The 19,089-nt window shown below is 42.0% G+C and overlaps 1 protein-coding gene across 3 annotated transcripts in view; it reads right to left on the bottom strand.

The window, feature by feature from the left end:
• Positions 1-4,088: 4,088 nt before the first annotated feature.
• RALBP1 (ralA binding protein 1) overlaps positions 4,089-19,089 on the bottom strand; it is a 37,334-nt gene continuing 22,333 nt past the window's right edge. Inside the window, exons 1-10 of one of the 3 annotated variants that reach the window (XM_031052829.2) lie at positions 13,797-13,888; positions 13,451-13,545; positions 12,732-13,190; positions 10,587-10,936; positions 9,053-9,214; positions 8,033-8,164; positions 7,437-7,544; positions 6,539-6,660; positions 6,018-6,141; positions 4,089-5,750 (exon numbers count right to left, since the gene is read on the bottom strand). In XM_031052829.2, the coding sequence (XP_030908689.1) occupies positions 5,484-5,750; positions 6,018-6,141; positions 6,539-6,660; positions 7,437-7,544; positions 8,033-8,164; positions 9,053-9,214; positions 10,587-10,936; positions 12,732-13,190; positions 13,451-13,469 (1,743 nt within the window). In that variant the 5' untranslated portion in view covers positions 13,470-13,545; positions 13,797-13,888 and the 3' untranslated portion in view covers positions 4,089-5,483. Of the gene's footprint in view, positions 5,751-6,017; positions 6,142-6,538; positions 6,661-7,436; positions 7,545-8,032; positions 8,165-9,052; positions 9,215-10,586; positions 10,937-12,731; positions 13,191-13,450; positions 13,546-13,749; positions 13,889-19,089 lie in introns of those variants that run through there. The other 2 variants (XM_031052830.2, XM_034061255.1) reach the window with 2 other exon arrangements.

Raw genomic sequence — 19,089 nt, 5'->3', positions numbered from 1 at the left:
TGGGAGTGCTGCCAAAGGTCCTGGTGAATCCCCTTGTGTGTCTGTGTCTCCTGAAGAAAGGTTTGAGCTTTGTATCTCAATTCATTTCTCTGCCGGTCTGGATCTCTTGAGCAGAAAGTGGCTCCCAAATCTTCATCTGTTGATCCACAGTTTCTCACAAGCAGTATCATAGCTACATCCCCACCTGCCTGGTAGAACACCAAATCAGCCCTTCACAAGCAATTTTCCTTGTTTTCCATTTAATCTCTTGGCTCATTCCTCTTGGAGCTTCTTAATGGGAAATCCTTTTATTCCCATGTCATGGTTACGCACTGTCTGCCTTTCTCCCACTTGCTGTTTTTCACAGCAGGTTCTCTGTTTTCAGTTGTTCCTCCCAGAGACATGTCAGGAATTAGTAAGGCCGTTTCCTCACCATGCTTTCAGGTAGATTCCATTCCCATAGAACGGGTAAATGTCTGGAACCCTCGGGAGGGCAGTTTGTTTTTAACCAAGATACGACTGATGCTTGGAAATCAGTTTTTGCTGTTTTGAACATCCCAGATAGCTGCTGCACGAATTCCTGCCCCTGTGGACAAGTTTGTAGGTTCATCAGGACTGCAGAACAGCAGCTGTTTTCAGCCTAGCTGAAATAAATGCCTGTAGGGGCTTGGCAACCCCTCAGTGCAGGTGTAGGTCTGTCTGTGATGGTTTTCATGTTCTGTCAATGGATCGTTCCCCTCAGTTGCTGGTGTTTGTCCCCTTTGCCCTGTCAGAGGTCAGGGTTCAGAGCTGGCTGATTTGAACTGGCAGTGAGTGGGCAGAGAGGGGGGAATGGTGAAGCTTCTTCTGTGGCTCAGGCACGCTCTTCCACTTCGACTGGGTCTCTTCCTGTTGGCAGGGTCTCCTTGTGTTCCCTTGTCCTTTGGTGTGGAAACCTGGGTGCAGTGCTCGTGTTTTCTGACCGAATTTCAGCCTGGGGACCTCTCTGTCTTGGCTGGGAGGGAAGAGAGGCAGATGGACCAAACCTAGTTCTGTATTCTGCTTGTTCTCTCTTGTCAGTTCTCTCTTCTCTTACACTCGTCTTCCTATCTGCTGACATTTGGACAACATGGGAAGAACATTTAAAGTGATTAATCTTGTCTTTATACGCAGAGTTAGGACATACTGGTAAACTGCCTTAAGAATACAAGACTGAAAGGAAGCTCATTTAAAACAGGTACAGTGATTCTCTCCACTGAGTGCTTTCAGACTCTGCCTTTTAGTTTTACTTGACTTTTTACTTCGATGAAGAAAATAAAGAGCCCAGGGTACTGGGATTGTTTTGCTGTGGAGGCTGGACTATAACAAGTCCATTAAAATACACTGGGACTTGGCTGCTGACACAGGTAAGCAGATGTTCAAACATTTCACAGCCCTCTGATCACACCTTCTTGAAATCCCGTGTCCCATTTGCAGCAGTGTAGTGATGTTTCTGTAGGGGAGGTGTTTTCAGAGGATGACCCATCCACAGGTGGTTTCGGTTGAGGACTGGAAAGTGACTGTCGCATGCACGCTTCTCTGCATGTGTTTCAACGAGGCTGCTGAGAGGAGGAGGGAGGCACTGGTAGAACATCAGAAGTTACTTTTAGTCAATCCAGGTTTCCTGTGTAAGAACCACACAGAGGTGGTTTGAGTGAGCTGACAACAAAGACTCAGGGCTGGGTCGCTTCTCTTGCAATGGTCATTTATTTCATAGTAGCTGAGGCTTGGCTAGCAGGGCTGTGCCTCCTCTTCCTGGGACAGGGATGACTGGCAGCCATTCACTGGTATGCTTAAAGAACACTGCAGAGAACTCGTGCTGTTGGGTGTAAGGTGTACTTGGTCTGGCTGAGGCATTTTTCCCTCTGCAGATAAAGGACTGTGAGTCAAAGGTGCATGCTGAAAAGTGAAAACTCTGACAGGTTAAGCTGGGTCACACCTCTTTCTGACAAGAGATGCAGGGTGATACTTTAATATTAATTTGGTTTTAATTACATTTTCATTACATTTAATTACAGCCAGGGGACACAGAGGTAAAAATGAATCCCTGCAGCACTAGTACTGGAATTAGGGGATGGAGGTGGGAGCTTTCTGTACAGCAGTCCTGCAGCTTCCTCATAAAGCACGATGCACTGGGGTGTGCAGCAGTGCTTTCAGAGCACCTCACCACTGAGGAAGAAACCTACAATTGTATCAGAACAGGTGCCTTCTGCTTCCACGAGCATGAAGCTGAGCCAGTGTCAGAACCCTGATGTGGGCAGTGCATAGCCCTGGAAAGCTGGCTGGAATCCTGTAAGGTGCTGGACACAAGGTGATGTTACTAGGCTTGTGGTAGGGATGTGATCTGAGGGGAGTACTGCTTGCTTGGTTGTTTTTTGATTTATCTTTCTTCCAATAACAAACTAAAATGAACACCCTTCCCTCTTTTCAGTAATTTAGGCAGCAGCAGTTTACTTCAGGCTGTTATCTTTTCAGAGTAGAGCAGGGGGGGTTGGAACTAGATGATTTTAAGGTCCTTTCCAACCCTAACTATGCTATGGTTCTACTGGGAGGAAAAAAGACCCTGCTTGTAATGCGAGGTGTGTGAAGCTGATTCACTGTACAGCTGCAGTATTTCAGTGAGTTACAAGAGTATAAATTCCAGTTCGATGCAAGTAACCGGCTGCTGTGTCCTGATTCATACTGGTGGTGCAATCCCAGTGACTTACGCTGTGCTGCCTCCTCCTTTGGGTTTCAGACCGACCAGGCTTGTGTTGAAAAAGGTAAGTGTGTGTGGGGTTGTCCCCTGCCCCGTCACCCGCCCCAGCTTCTTTGAAAGCAGGTGGAAGCACTTGGTCTTCACAAGGAAAGCAGATGGGCCACATCAGACTGTTGCCAAAGGTTTAAGTCCAAACCACTAACAGTAATGAATGTTGCAGGCCTGTTGCTTCCTCACTCCAGTAAGGGTAGGTCTGTCTGGTGTTTTGGCCAAAGGATGTGACACAGGTTCTGTTGCTCTATTCAGCATGTGCAAGCTGTACACTGTTGAGAGAAGTCCTGCTTTAAGCCAGTTTAAATGATGCTTGCTAACTTTGAATTAGTTAAATGAGTTATTCAAGGCATGTATGGGCTCTGTGGAGGGGGCCTGTGGAAGAGGCATTGCTGGTGCTGTGGGAGGGGAGCTGCAGCTCAGAGGTCAGTGCAAGGCTCTTGACATTGGTATGTCAGATTATAAAGTGATCTGAAGAGCACACTCAGATTATTGTTGCAGCTACTTTCCACTTTATTTGAAATGAGCTTTGGCTTTTTTGGCTGGGTATTTGCAGCTGCTGCCTTTGAAATCACTGCTGCTAGCATTGCTTCTCCACAAGCCCTGTGAGCACTGGGGTAATGCTGCTGTTATGGGACTTCGGGCAGCCAAACCCTTTGGGGAAAGGTCATCAGGCAGGAAGAGCAATCACTTGCCACAGGTAGGCAGTGTCCCCTCGTGCCAGGGTCTGGTTTTGAACAGGGCTCTGGGTCCCTGGGCCCCCTGCCCTGGGGCTGTTGGGCTTCAGTGAGATGGGGTGGTGCTTAGCCAGTGTTGACTTGCATTTTGGGTTTTAACTGCAGGCTTTACAGGAGTTTTATCAATAACTGTGTCACTGGCTGTACCATTTGAAAGAACATGAAAGAAAATGTCACAGAAACATCTTTCAAGGGGTTTTGAAAATGAATTTCTGGTTTACAGTTGCTGTATTGCCACAGGAGCAACAATCCCGCCTCAATTTGAGACTTCAAAGGGAACACTTTGAGTGCAGTGCAAGGCTGCAGGACAAAGAACAGTGGTCATGTATCGAATTCATGATGTGAATAAACAGGATGGGTTTTACCTCCACCACTGAACTCTCAAGCAGTAATAGAGAAGCAAAGTCTTAAAATCTTTAATTTGATCAAATTAAACTCTGCCTTCAGCTGAGTTGTGGAAACTTCCTGTAACACTGCACTGTACACAGTGTTCTCTTAAGAGGAAGGCTATTAGAAAGCCTGAATTCATTTAAACCTCTCTGCTGCAGGTAGCTACCCAAGAAGTGTAACTACCGTGTGCACTATGAAGCAGGTAAATTAGAAACTACTTTCAAATGGCTGTTGATTTTATTTGCTTGATAAATACAATCCTAACAAAATAAAAGTTAACCGATATTAAGAGATTTGTCTGAACAACATTAGAAAAACCCATGACAATTCAATAGGAATTAGTGTGAATTAAACCAAAAAGTTTAAATATTGCCAGCAAATATAAAATGTATGTAACGAAGGCAAGGGAGGATGCTTTACTTTACATTTGTCACCCGACCACATTTTCTGTGTTTATAAACTTTTTTTTTCCCCAGATTTTAAAAAAATACTATGCTGTTTTCTATAACATATCAAAGCATTATTTGTACAAAATCAAATCATGGCCAATGATTCACAACAGTGCAATAGAGAAAGAATACAACCCCATCCAACAGGTGCTGAAAATAAATATCCAGGTTAGAAAACACGATCGCCTCTACACATGTTGGGGAGTTCACTGTCTGCAGGTGGAGTCATGAGTGTATCTGAAACATTAATATATTGAAAGGCCCCTGAATGCCAGCGTGGATGGACAGGAGCTGTTGAACTGCTGGGGGTTGTGTTTTAAATAACAACCAGAAGAGGCTGTTGCTGAACCCCTGGTGCATCCCAGGGCATAGCCTGGACTTCGGGCTTAGTTGGAACCTTTAGAATGGATGAAGAAAACACTCTTGACTGGATGGCAGCAGCGTGAGTACAGCCTGTCATGAACAGGTATAAGGATGGTGGTTTACAGATGGGTTACCTACGTGGCTAAGAGACACAAACAGCTCTTGATGAACGTTTCCATTATACAGGGACATAAATAACATCTCTCAAGTCTTTACATTTATTCAGTACATCTCAGAACAAAAATGAAGCTTAAGGGCATGTTGGGTTAACACAATACCCCGCAGTCTCCCAAGTTTTCAGCCAACCCAGAATAAATTTAAAGCTCCCTTGTATAGCATCTGCATCAGAAAGGTATCAAAGGCACAAGCAAGAAGTGACTAGGTCAATAAGCAGAAGGAATGGTGAATGAGGATGAAGAGAGTCACAAGGCAAATAATGAGGAAGTGTGGGTGGGGGGTGGTTTTATTTACTGAAAATAAGATCTTCCAATTCTGCTCCAGTGAAGGTAAAGAATGATTTTGGTTTAAAATAAAACTGTTACTGGATTATTTTAAATCACCTGAAGGAAACACTCTCGAAATAATCTGATAAGAACTGCAGAACTCTTCTGGCCTCTCCAAACTCACCTGAGTCTGATGAGTAGAAGCCACAAGTATTAAGAGACAAAAGTCTCCAAGACTAAAAGAAAGGTTTCTTTACAGAATGTATACAGCCAGCAATGCTCATTTGTGCAGTTTGACTCAGATTACAGTAATTTGCACAGTTCAGTTGGTTTCACGCATACCCAAGGAGCCTGATCAAATTGGAGTTTCCTTCCTGTCTTTGCTTGGTGATGGCTTCACTTGCTGCTCCTTGCTTGCTTTTGGCTGCTCTTTGGCTGCTTTTGTCTCCAGGACACTGTCTCTCTGCTGCTGTTGGGAAACAACCCCACGTTTTTCTGGGTCCTCTTCCTCCTGCACCTGCTGCTCTGACTTGGCTCGCTGCAGTAGCCGGAGCTGCACCCGCAGTTCTATGATGGCCTCTCGCTCCTCGTGAATTGCCTGGTTCAGGTGATTGTTCTTTATCTTTAAGCAAGGAGAACAAATGTCAGGGCTCCTTCTGGCAGAGGCAGGCTGGAGCTAAGGGGGCATGTAGCACTGTGCTAGGGAGCTATGCTCTTATCCCAGATGGCAACGTGGACTTGCACACAACAGAGCACATGGGTGTTTGTTATGCCCAGGGACAACTGATGCCAGACTATGAGTCTGCACATGTGCAAGTATCTCTGGCCAGACTAAATCCAGTAACCAGAAGGGGAAGAGTGCCAAGGAATGCCAAGACTCCAATCTTACCTCTAGTTCCTCGTTCTGTCTCTGCAAATCTTCCAAGATGACCTGCAGTTCCTCCTCATCCTCACTCTCACTTTCGCTCTCGGAGGAGTACTCCTCTGTTTCACTTCGGCCATGCTGCTGGCGACTGAAAGATCAATGACAGACTGATTCAAACACCTCCCCAAGGCTGCCGGAACCATAGCAGCATAAAAGGGTTAACCTGGGTCCACTGAATAATCTGCAATGTTTTTGAAAACTAAGTCAGAATTTCCTTTCAAAGCTTAATTTAATAATGCAGTGATGCCCAGAGGGGATTTTTTTTTTGTTTTAAGAGCAGAGGATCTGGTTTCCTTTAGTTTCTAACTCCATCGTTACACTAACAGAAAATATCCTGAAAGGCCCAAAGTTCCTGAGATTGCAATAAAAAGAGGCGTCTTTCAAATGTGATATTCCCAGGCTGAGGTTTCAGGTATGGTTGAGAGAATCGTTTCAGAAGAGCACATGTGGGGCAGGAGCTCTGATGTGGGCAATTCCCCTCTTACCTTTGTATTTCAGCTATTTCGGCTCGAAGGCGATCTATTTCTTCCTTCTCGGAGGCAATCTGTCTCCGCAGGAACTGCTCCATGGCCAGCAGTTCTTCCTGTTCTGTTAAGATCTCGTTCTCCTGTAATGATCAATTAGTTCACTTCAGACCTTGACTTTATTTTCTGCAGGAACGTCTGGTAAGTGATGGTGCTGTTCTCTGACAGACTTTCAGCAGGGGTGCTCTGAACTCTGACTCATCAAGACCTCAAAGCAAATACAAGTTGAAAACCAACCATTTCTGTTCTGAATCCTCATGATTGCTGCACTGAATAGCTGTGGAGATGAGGCACCAAGTTCTGGCATGTTTGGCTGCCAATTTCCTTAAATCACAGGGGGAAACTCTGGCTAACCAGTAAAATAACTAGAAAACCTGAATTACAAAATATATCTTTGAAGGTGAATCTAAGGAGGCAACTACAGCGGAGAGAAGATCAGAGCTACTCAGGGAAGCAAAGGAAAGCAAAAAAGCCAGAATAGTTGCTTTATTCCCTTTGACCAGCAGGGAAGTAGTTAACAGTATTAAACCAGGGCAGATTTATAAGGGCTCTCTAAGTACTTCAACAACAGAGGCTACCTCTGGTGGTGGTCGTTGCTGTTGCACAGTGTCTCCTTTCTGCTGTTATTAACAAGTCTCCTCAGCTTTGTTTCACTCCTGCGGTTGCCATTCCTTCCCTACTTTACTTACCATTAAAACAAAGCCTTGTCTTTTAATAGAGAGACCCCTTTAAGCCTTCTAGACCCCTTTAAGCCTTCTATTTCCAATCACAAAGGAACAAAAGGGTGTTTAGGCTTTTTTTTGAGAGAGATGGAGCAAGAAAATACCAGCAAACAAGCAGGTAAGTCCTGACCACCTACCTGTGCAAGCAGAATATTTATCACTTCTTCATTCTCATTCATTTCTTCCTTGGAGACATCCTCCTTTGACAGGCTGGCAATTTCTTGTGCAATCTTTGTCTCGCACTCCTGCCAGAGAAAGAGAAGAACTTTTCAAAGAACAGCTTCCCCAGCCACTTTACTGTAAAAACAGATTTCTGGAACATGTTATTTACTTTCCAAATACAGAATCACCATCGTGGTTGTCTTGAAAGTGTTCAGCAAGGGACATATGACAGTTTAAAAAAGCATGCTTGAAGTTTGTTAGCCTTGAGCTTTCCAGTAGTTCCTCTTGCTACTCCAGGACACATTATGCCAAGCATATAATGAATCCATGCTCTGTCAAACACTAGGTTTTTAATCATACAATGGTGGGGGTTTTTTGTCAACAGCTGTGCAGGAGGGTGGAGATGTTGCTGCCCCTAGGGAGAGCCAGCTAACCAGAAAATGCAATTGCCCATCAGCCGTGTAAAGTGAAGGTGTAAAATGTGCAGTAAAAGGACTGAAACATGGTCTGCTCTGTCACAAATTAGGGATCCACAATTTAGATGCTTGGTAAATAAACAGAAGTTACCCACCTGTCTCTTAGCTTCTCTTAATTTTCTTTTGAGAGCTGTTAAAATTCTTTGCACCTCCCAGAGTCTCTCTTCTTTGGATAAGTCCTTTATCCCTGCCTGCAAGTCTCTGTGTAAACAGTTCAGTAGGAACTCCTAGAAATATTGCAAAGAAATCAATTTATCGATATATCCTAGCACAGCAGGCTAAAAAGAAACAATCCTTCTGGCTTCATGGCAACAGGCTTGGGATTCTGATTTTCAAAGCTCAGTATGTCAACTAACAAGAGTTAACATACATTCAGTACATGATCTAGAACCAGCTGAAGAGCAATATTAAAGAAATCAAACTCTTTTTAACATGTCCTCCTGACCTTTAGAGGAAAGGACCTTAAGATCATCTAGTTCCAGGAGCAGGGATGCCTCACACTAGAAAATGTCCCCCAAGGCTCTGTCCAACCTGGCCTTGAACATTGCCAGGGATGGAACATTAGCAACTTCCTTGGACAACCCATTCCAGTACCTCACCACCCTCACAGTAAAGAATTTCTTCCTTATATCCAACCTAAACTTCCACTGTTTAAGTTTTAACCCATTACCCCTTGTCCTATCACTACAGTCCCTAATGAAGAGTCCCTCCCCAACATCCTTGTAAGCCCCCTTCAGATACTGGAAGGCTGCTATGAGGTCCCTACGCAGCCTTCTCTTCTCCAGGCTGAACAGACCCAACTTTCTCAGCCTGTCTTCATATAGCAGGTGCTCCAGTCCCCTGATCATCCCCGTGGCCCTTTCTCCCACCATAAAAGTACTGAACTACATAGCCCTGTCTTTTGTGAATTGCTCTTCTATATAATCATCACAAGGCCATAACAGCTTTGTACCCATAAACAGGGAATAGCATCACTGATTTCTTTTCAGTAGTTTCCACTTATAGGACAAGTGTGATAGAACTAGCGTGTCTGTTACAAGCTTATAAGGATTTAGTACTGAATGTATAAAAGCCAGGGCAAAGGTAAACAGGAAAACACTAAAGTAATCTCCAACCTGTCGCCTGATTTCTTCTTTGATGCTTTCTTGTGTTTCTGGAAGTGCTGGCATTGTTGCCATATTTGACCAGCGAAGAGGTTTTGTCACCTGCTTCAGGGTCACATTCCCAAAGAACTCTTGAACATGTGTAAAAAATACATACAGGACACGGTTGCTGATCTGTGGAGAAAGGACATACAGAACATTGGTTAAGACAATTTATTCTCATCATCTCCACCTGTGAAGCACAGTATCTTTCTCCAGAAACAGCCTTTAGAATGCCTTTCTGTGACTTGTAGTGATATTAATTTGTCCTAAGAGATGAAAAATCTTGATTAAAAATGATACTTTAAACAACTCAGTGCTGTCCCCAAGGAATCTGTGTCTCTTACCTATGTATCTGAGGCAGTTTCATGCTAAATGCAGACAAATGTTAACCTACTGTAATTATTTCCATCTCTGGTAGATGAGATGTATTTCCTTCCTTTTCCTAGTGTAAAGGTGGTTACTGACAACAATTGGTAACAGGGAATAAAACCATACCACACCATGGCTTTCTCTTCCCCAACATGTAAGCAATTTCTACAATGTCTCTCATGATTTACTGTAATAGAAGAAGGAGTTTGAAAGGGCCTGTTGCTGTTGTTCTTGTTTTAACATGAGACAGAAGCAACTATTTGTTTTGATACTGTATCTTCCATTAAAATGCGAACATTTATCCTGTCACTACCTGCATTTTAATCACTAAAAACTTCTTAACAAAAAACATGACTGGGCCTGCACTGGTTTGTATTAATTGTTACTTCTTTTCTTAGCTAGGAAGTGTCTGGCACAGCAAAACAGCCAAGAATAATAGTGCCCAGCCCTTTCGCTACTGGGCTTCCTCCTAGGCTCTTAATTATAAAGCCAAGCTCTTCTGAAGTGTGGGTTTTCTTCTAGAAGACACACACCCAATAATGCCATGTTCCCATTATCCACAGGACTAATTCTGAACTGTATTTAAATTAAACATTTCCAAGATGTTTATTAAGGAATTAATCAACCCAGAATCCACAAACTCTTACTGGAAAACTAAGCAAGTCAGTTGTTTTTCCCTGACTGCAGACAGGGAAATGGCTTTGGTATTTTGTCTTACAAAAGTCATTACTGCACCAGGAAGATCTGTTTGCAGGACAGGATTCATTGGCTTGATACTAAAATTAAGCAACAGTATAGTCTTCACTAAATTAATGCTGAATCAAAAGCCCACAGAAATTGTGTATCTGCATGAACTGTTGGACAAACAACATTAAATGACTTCTGTTCGCAACAGAATTAAAACCCCGACAGCAGTCTTTGTAATACTGTCATAGTAAGCCAGGAGTCAGACCCACAGTATGCAAGCTCACATTCAGAAGTCTTTTGTTCTTCCCTTCCCAGCAGTTTAGCTTCCAAAATATAAAGAGAAGCTGTAATTTAGCTTAACTGTTATCAGACAATACCCTTTACCTCCTACAAAGAAGTTTTTCCTGGGCTGAAGTTCTGCTCTAGCACTGCTGCGTGGCACACGTACCTGGACAGTAGGGCTGAGCACTATAGAAATATTCTGGATGTTCATTTTTGTTTCCAGTTCCTTTGCAATAACGTGGTCCATGTGCACAATCAGCCAAGAAATCAGGAGATGGTTACACTCTGGCAACTCTTTCAGTAGCCTCTGGCACTCCTGAACTTTCTCAGCTTCTGTGCTCTTCCCACAAGCATCTTCAAAGCGGGGCATTAGCTCTTTGGTAAGCAAGTTTTCAGGCAGTTCTCGTAGGTACTGTTTCAGCAAGCTGGCTACTGTATTGGGCTCATATTCTTCCAGGTTGGGAGATTCTTCTCGATCATAGGCTGCTTTTAGCTCATCAACTTTTGATTTTATTCCTTAAAATATTCAGATCAAGAATTAAGAGAAATCTTCAACTGTAAACGTATAATAGTTATAGTTACACTTTTTTGAGAGGCACTTATTTCACTTCCCTTTACAATTTAAACTACTTGAGGAACACCTTTTAAGAGTTACCCACGTGTAACAAAATTAAGATCATGACTCAAAATTACACAGATTGCTGTTTCTAAAAGCACTGACTACTCCTATGAAGCAAAAAACACAGCCCTGCTAAAGCTCCAAATTGGAACTGGCACTAGCATTCCCTTCCATCAAAGAACATAAAACAGGGTGAGGAAGGGCAGGGGAACACACGATCAATTGTGCATTTTCAATCAGCAGTTTTCTGGCTGTTCAATTATAGAGCCCTAAGCCAAGAAGCAAATACGTTCTCAACTCAAGTTCTTACCTATATCAACTACCTATAACAGCCTTCCTCTCCCAAACAAGTTCTACCTATAACAGCTTTCCTCTTCCAAAACACACCCCACACTTTTTAGTTTCCAGCTTTCCAGCTGGCCCTCCGCAGTACAGGATTTTTGACTTGAGGCACTGCATGAAAGAAAGTGTGTTCACAAAGTTACTCAACCAGAGTTTTCTGGGAGGTGTTTTTATAACTCAGTGACATTCCAATCTTCCCAAATTTGAGGAAATTTCATTCTTAAAGCTCAAGCACCCATCTGAATTGCACCAATTTGGCTCATACACAACCAGCAAAGCTGGGTGCACTAAGCCCATGGGAAATGCAAGGTAAAATATGCTCAGTTTCATGTTCAAGTTAGGCATCACAACAGCTGGTAGGGTGTTACACCACTGAAATTGTCTCTCTGCGCTCTCGGTTTAAACAGCCTGACACACACAAGAGGGTGCTGTTGCATAGGGGAACACTGAGACAGTAGGGACATCAAAAATGACTTATGGAAAACACACCTTTAGCTGTGAAAATTCCCAACACATCTTGTCTTGACAAAAACACAACCAGAATGTTCCAACAGGCAAGACGAAGAAGCTGCTTAACCTGCTGCAGTATTTATGCATGCCTACCACATACCATGCAGATGGACAGCATGAAGACAGCTTAATGAAGCCTTTAAAACTGTTTGATTACTGCTTTTCACTGCTTTTCCTCAAATTCCTTTTCTCACTTGTTCCTGCTCCCTTAAACATACCCACAGAGGTACTTACACAAGTTACTTCGAAGGTGCAGCTCACAAACAAAGGGGCCGTTCTCTGTAACGTGACTAAACCTGGTGTTTCATTTATGTAAGCTGGTGTTACACAACCACCATGGTTAATTAGCCTGCTGCTGCTAAGCTTAATTAGGGGAACTTGGATTTTGTGCTTATTAGTGTATTTGCTCAAAGAAAATAAGTTTTTAAGGGGGAAAAAAAATCACACAATGGAAGTAACTGGAAAAAGCAACTTAGTGGGAAGCTGAAGTAATAAAGTGGTTGTATCTCATCTTTGCTTTTGCAATCAACTAGTACTGCATTTCTAATGCAGAAGTAAAAAAACACAAGCTGCCCATACTAACATTTTATTCATTGTTAGCACCCTACCACAGAAGGCAAAACCAAGTGGTTCCTTACTGCCAGTAACCAGTACCACCACTTCAGCAATTTTTCTGGTACTTTGGACTTACAAGTTGCTCAACTTTAACTACTTGATAACCTTTTGGATAATTAAAATGAATGCAGCTATTAACAAGTCTCTAGGTGTTGGAATGTTCAATTAGTAGGAAAATAGCAAGTAAAGACCTTAGGAACCTGCACATCAGTGTGCCCAGAGTACCTGAAACTCTGTAGATGCCTTCACATTTCATGCCATACTTCTCTACGTAATCTATACATTCACGGAAAACTGCTGGCAGGCGGACACCATCATACATCATGGTCCTGTCTACTGCATCAGACAAAGGAATGCCAAACACGGGTCTATGACTTGGAACATCCACTTGAGGTATCTCTGTCTCCTGAATTGGCTTTTTCTTTTTCTTCTTCTCTTTCCACTGTTTTACAACATCTGCTGCAGTTAAGTCTTTTGACTTCTTCTCTTTATGTTTGTCTTCTTTATGTTTGTCTTCCTTGTGTTTTTCATCTTTGGGTTTCTCTTTTATTTTAAAATCCTTTTCCTTTTTTTTGGAAAAGCTGGGTTTCTTGAAGACATGTATTCCCTTGGACCGCTTCAACTTTGAAGGGCTTTCAGCTTCATCACCGGAACTGTCCTCTTGAAATGCAGCATAACCTTCCGCTATTGGGCAAAGAAGGAGAAGGCAAGAGGACAGCTGTAAGTCTGTTTAGATAGCATATTATAAGAGGGAGAGAACAAGTATGTAAGGAGAAATGAAAGCAACATGAGTGAAAAAAATAGCACTGGCCTGACTCTGCAGAAGGTTTTCTTTAGTTTGTACACAATTAAGTGGACAAGGATTAAATCAAGGTTGCATAATCACGTCAAAGATAATCCACAGCTCCTGACCAATCTAAACAATTAATACTTTATATACTTACTCATAATGGCAATGTCCATGTTACGGGTTGGTTTCCCATCTAATAGTCAAGGAAATGCAAAATAAAAACAACTGTCTGGCAACTTCTCTACGTTCCTGCAATCAACAGTGTAAGAGTTGCTGTTAAGGATCATCTACTGCACACACGTAAGTCTTACAAGCTTCCCTTAAGAAAAAACTACACTTCAGCCACTTAACTCCCCAATCCCTCCCCAGAACATTATGACTGTTCAGTATGAAGTTAACAGTTTCAGTCTCAAATAAAATACAAAAAAGAGAAAAAGGCCCAAGCACACTTACTTTTCCACTTGACAAATAAAACAATTCCAGTAACATTAGCACAATACCTGACCGTGAAGGTATCTGCCTTAAAGAGAGCTTCAAACAAGTCAATGGGTGGAGTACACTGTTTGAGCAGCACCACACCAAGTGCCGTCTAAAATGTGCACCAGGGCTTTTAGTAGCTACGCCTCTGCAGCAAGCCCTGCCTGTCCTCCAGGCAACAACAAGCAAATCTTCAAACCGGGACTACAAAAACCAAACCCCACCAACAAAAAACCAACCCACAACCAAACCAACAACACACAAACCAATGCAACTTCCAAGTCAATTAACTGATTTTACGCACACACCTAAGAAAAGTAAGCCTGAAACCTGGTCAACAAAGACAACAGTTTACATGCCCTTTGCACCAGCCAGGTCCCCCAAACCAGAGGGCAGCCAGCTCTTGCTTCAGTGTGAAGCCCCCATTATACAGATCCTTTGAGGCTCTTTCACTACCCACAGGCAGCGGCTCTGCCCAAGTGAGGAAGTGCACTGACAGCTAAGTGCTCTTCCTGCATAGTGCTGGGTGGTGGAAAATTACCTCCTTAGATTGTGAGAGAACCCATCACACAAGAGAGATTATAGGCTGTAATTCTTACAGGTAAAAAGATCTTATGCAAAAGAACCAGGAAATATTCAGTCTTTTGTTCTTCCAATTCGAAATTATACCAAGCGGCAGAGTTGCTCAGCATTAATTCAGCACGTCCAAGGAGCTGTCTGTATTTTGAAGCCTCCCTGGCTGCTCTGTAGAAGGCAGCTTTTAACAGTCAAATAAATACAAGAAATGTACTAAAGCACAGAACTGCCATAAAATAATTACAATTGCTGGAGCAGCTTGCTCCCCCACTCTGGACTCCTCCCTAGGGCTACCAAACACACACTTTCATACAACACAGAGAAAGACTGTAGCACTGTTCCTGTCACAGTGAATTTTTATAGTAAGTGTAGATGTTATCTGGACACAACCAGCAGCCAGGTCTCATCCTCCCAGTTTACCAGCTATACCATCACCATCCACTCTGTAAACTAAACCCAGAAAAGGCTAAGGAAACCCGCAGTGCCTAAATGAAGAATTCACATCTCACTCTGATACAAGAAAGAACTGCTGATGCACCAGCTATGGGACAAAGGAGGAGCACACATCACCACTGTGTTTTGTCAGAATGAGTGCTTCAAGATTGGGTTCACAGATGTTAATTTCCAAGCAGAAAGCCAGATCCCCACCAGACATTGCCCAGAACAATCTGCCCCTCAACCTTTCCTGCTGTGACAGATCACAGTCAAACAGCATAGAGTCATCCCCCAGCATGTCACCTGGGTCAGCACAGGGGACCCAAGCTTGGAAGTCAATGTCCCCAACAGAACACTTGCCTTAGTGTCTCAACACTCCATGTTGCAACACAAACCTTGGTGCTTTCCTAGATCCGTGGTAACATAACACCAGCAATAGCACATTACTGAAACTGGTATTTCTTGACTTCATGAGAAGGCAGGAAGGAGCAAGTTAAATACAAACCAGCCTATTCTAATTTGTCTCAGTAACGCTTAGAAATACATACTACTTAGGTTCACAGAGAATCTCCCACTCATACCAAGAGCGGGTTTGTGTGTCTCAGAGTAGCCCAGTTTTCTTTACCATACTTCTGCTAATAAAGTTACGGTATCCCTTCCACCAGGGATACAATATATTGAAATATAAACAACCTACATTTATACAGGAGGAATTATCAAAACCGGTAGACAAACCAGGTGATTTTAACATTGGAAAGAAGTATTACCTGCTGTCAGTAAACTGGTATTTCTGCTCACTGTTTCCTCAAGACTTCCAGTACTTCTGCATTTTCCCATCACTCTAGTGCATGTTAATGACATTTTCCTTGACCTGTATGAGACCAGCACTAATAAATACTCCAATTTTACCAGAATAACAAGTGGACTATCTGCCAGTTCCTTGCTCAGACTTTGTTAGACCTTCCACAAGCATACCTTCACTGCAGTTATTTTAAATTGGATGCTCCAAGTACAGCCCTTATCTTACTGAAAATTATGAAAATCTCTTTTAAAAACAATAAAATATTTCAGTGTTACTCTGGAAAAATTTAACTTACAGGCTTAAAAACTTTGTTATGCAGTGAGGCCACTGTTTCTATCAGTCTGTGTACTCGGGAATGCTTCTTCTGCACTCTTATGATGAAGCTATCATTTACTGTTAACACAAAGGGCTGCATTATGTAGAACTGCCACTTATCAAACCTACCACAAGATACATTTTGTGCATCAGGTCTCTGGTGAGTTTTTAAGCTGTTTATACCTCTACACCTCATTTTGGCTCCCTGGGGAAATTTGCATGCATCAGTAATTACTTCACTGAAAGAATACATGGATCACTTTTACATATGGAAGAATCAGTCGGTCAAATATGACTACAGGCACCAAAGTGCAATGCTAGCATTAGTTATCCAACTTCAATTCATCACAGGGATTGCCATCAGCATATAACATTTCTAAACAAAACAGCAAGACACAGATGGATGCATAATCAGCTTGGGTAGATGGCTTTTATTTCCTCTCCTCAGCCACAAGATGTATTTTTGTTATTAACAGAAACTTCGACTTACAGAGACTACCAGCACTTACTATCCAACTTTCAATTGGATCAGTTTGGTTTTACATTCAACTCACTGATGTGAGCACAGCACTCCCCCCAAATTATGCATTCGAATTACTGCTCAGGGCTATGCAAGGAGAGTAAATGAAGCTGAAATATGGAATTTGCCTTACCTGGTTTTGATTTAAAATAATTACTGGCACTGAAAAGCAGACTTTTAAACTGTCTGCAAATGGTACTTTGCTAAATAAATACACATTGATGTATAGATATACATAGTAATTTGTCAGTAGAATAGAATGTAGCAACACAAAGATAAACATTGACATGAAGAGCCTCTAATGTTTATCATGGGTAGGAAACTGTAGTAACTTCCTATTCTGTAGGTCTGGGAACTGTATTCAGAGCTTCCCCACACACCAGATCAGTTAAAATAATGTTCTGCTTGCAGTAGCAGCGATGTGGTTGTTTTGTAGGATTACAATGGCCTCCTTACATTTGTAACAGACCTGCCCCATACACATGAAGTACCCACTGCTACTGCAGAATCCATCTCCATTAGCACTCTGCACAGAAGTGAAGGATCATAAGAACAGAGACAACTTCACATGCCACTCGTCTATGTGAAAGAGCTGGGAATACTATTAGAGCTTTCGCATGATTGCTGGATGTCCAAATTCCTGAGAAGAAACTATTTTGGATAAAAACCCCTTAAGATGACAGAAGAGAGAATAGGCTGGCATCTGGTACCTGACAGTCACAGATCACTAGAACCTCAACTCAGCAACCCAGAGGAAGGAGATAAGGGTTAACACCCAATCTGGACTGAAGATTGGAGCAGGTCCTCAAGTTAACAATAAGAGTATTTCAGCCCTCATCTACCTCCCAAAAGAACACCCCTGCCCAACACATTTGGGATTTGGCCTTCAAAATATTTCCTGAAAGCATCAGAAGAGTTGATGCCAATGATATTACTGTCCTTTCACTAAACAGTTTTGTTTACAGTTCAACCAATTCTCTGTAAAGAAAATGAAAATGATTCTAAACAAAAAATCCAGCTGTATATTGAACCCATGCTGTCCAACGCCATCAATTTCAGAAGTAAAACGAATAAGCAGAGTAAGATCTACTACATACAGACTCTTTATCTACAGAGATTCTAATGGGTAGAATAGCTTTTTTCTTAAGAATGTCTTAGAACCTTTTTCCTTTTGCAAGGAACTGCAATGTTATGACTTTATCAACACACAGCTACTGACAGGTGGTTAAACATTAGATCTTAAAAAACGACTATGCTGGTCACTGTCTCATAGAAATCATTACTGCTGAAGAAAGGTCTATTTTTGCTCTCCTGCTGCCACAGTACAAGTCTTGCATGGACAAAGGATCCTTTGAGTTAGGGAGCACATCTGAGTTGAAACTATCCTACTGAAAATAAAATGCATTCTAATCCCTCATACGTCCCCTAATCTAACTCACTCTCCAGCTAACCAACAGTCTGTCGCAGAGGAGTGGAGAAGAGAGATCAGTGGCTGAAACATTTTTCCAGCAGCCAACATTCCACATCAAAACCAGTATTCAATTTTCTATTATATCCAAAACATTTCCAAAGTTTACATTTAGAGTATTATCAAAATATCCCAAAAACTGAAAAGGTGGAAGAAACTGAAGAATCAGAAGTGCGGAAGGAGTAACAACAGGCAAAGCTGGAAGGGGGACTCTTAAAACAATCAACCATGTTAAGCAACTGTAAAGAACACCTGTCATTTAGGTAAGTAAAATGTCTGTTCAAGGTATACTTACGATAATGCCTATTTTTGGACTGTACAAGATGTACTGAAAGCTTTAGACATAACTTACTCTTATACCTGGCTGGCAATTACATGACACACTTACATTAGGGCTAAGAAATGTGGAATGTTTTTTACAGTACAGATGCAGGAGATAATGTGATTCTTCCTACGTGTTGCCTTTTTGTGTTTTTGAGGATTTTTTCTACCTTTAAAGCTTCTTTTAAGTAACAAAAATTTCTTTACATCAGCTATAAAATGTGTTGTGATCTCTTGCGGAAGAAAGCAGCTACAGTGCTAATGTGCACAGACTTGTATGTATTTGCTGAAGAAGCATTTTTCCTCTTTAGCCTTCAGTTACACTGTCACCAAGAGACATACCGAATTATACCACAAAGAAACCCACACTATGTATAATGCTGACCTCCAAGAATTCCAAATTTAGAGGTGTCTAATGCGGGGTTAGAAAAGAAAGCTGATTTGCAAAGAGTAAAAAAAACCCAACTACTAACAGCCTGAATTTAAGACCTATTCAATAATACTGAATTTTCATCACCATTCCAAAATCTGTATTAGGTTAATGTTGTTAGAGAAAAACCCTGAGAAATCACTTAAAACCTGTAGGAATTAAAACTGTTTGGTTTAACTTGAGGATAATATGTTTTTGAGTTAACAGTGGTATTCAGGCACACAGTCTTTAGACAGAGTAACAACAGTCCTTCTAAACTGTGGTAGAAACAATTCCTGCATTCCAGGAAACTGGTCTGATTAAAAGCAGCACAGTGGCAGCAATTCTTAAAGAGTAATTATTTAAATATGTGCATGCATATTACAGACAGTCACCAGATTCATTCTCACAGAATAATGTGTGCTGTCTCATTGGTTTTGATCCTCCAAACTTCACGTGTAAGCAGTAGC

This window comes from Melopsittacus undulatus, chromosome 1 (genome assembly GCF_012275295.1).
Source record: "Melopsittacus undulatus isolate bMelUnd1 chromosome 1, bMelUnd1.mat.Z, whole genome shotgun sequence".
Lineage (NCBI taxonomy): Eukaryota > Metazoa > Chordata > Aves > Psittaciformes > Psittaculidae > Melopsittacus > Melopsittacus undulatus.
The sequence above is the reverse complement of the archived record's forward strand: the minus strand, read 5'-3'. Positions and strand labels throughout refer to the sequence as shown.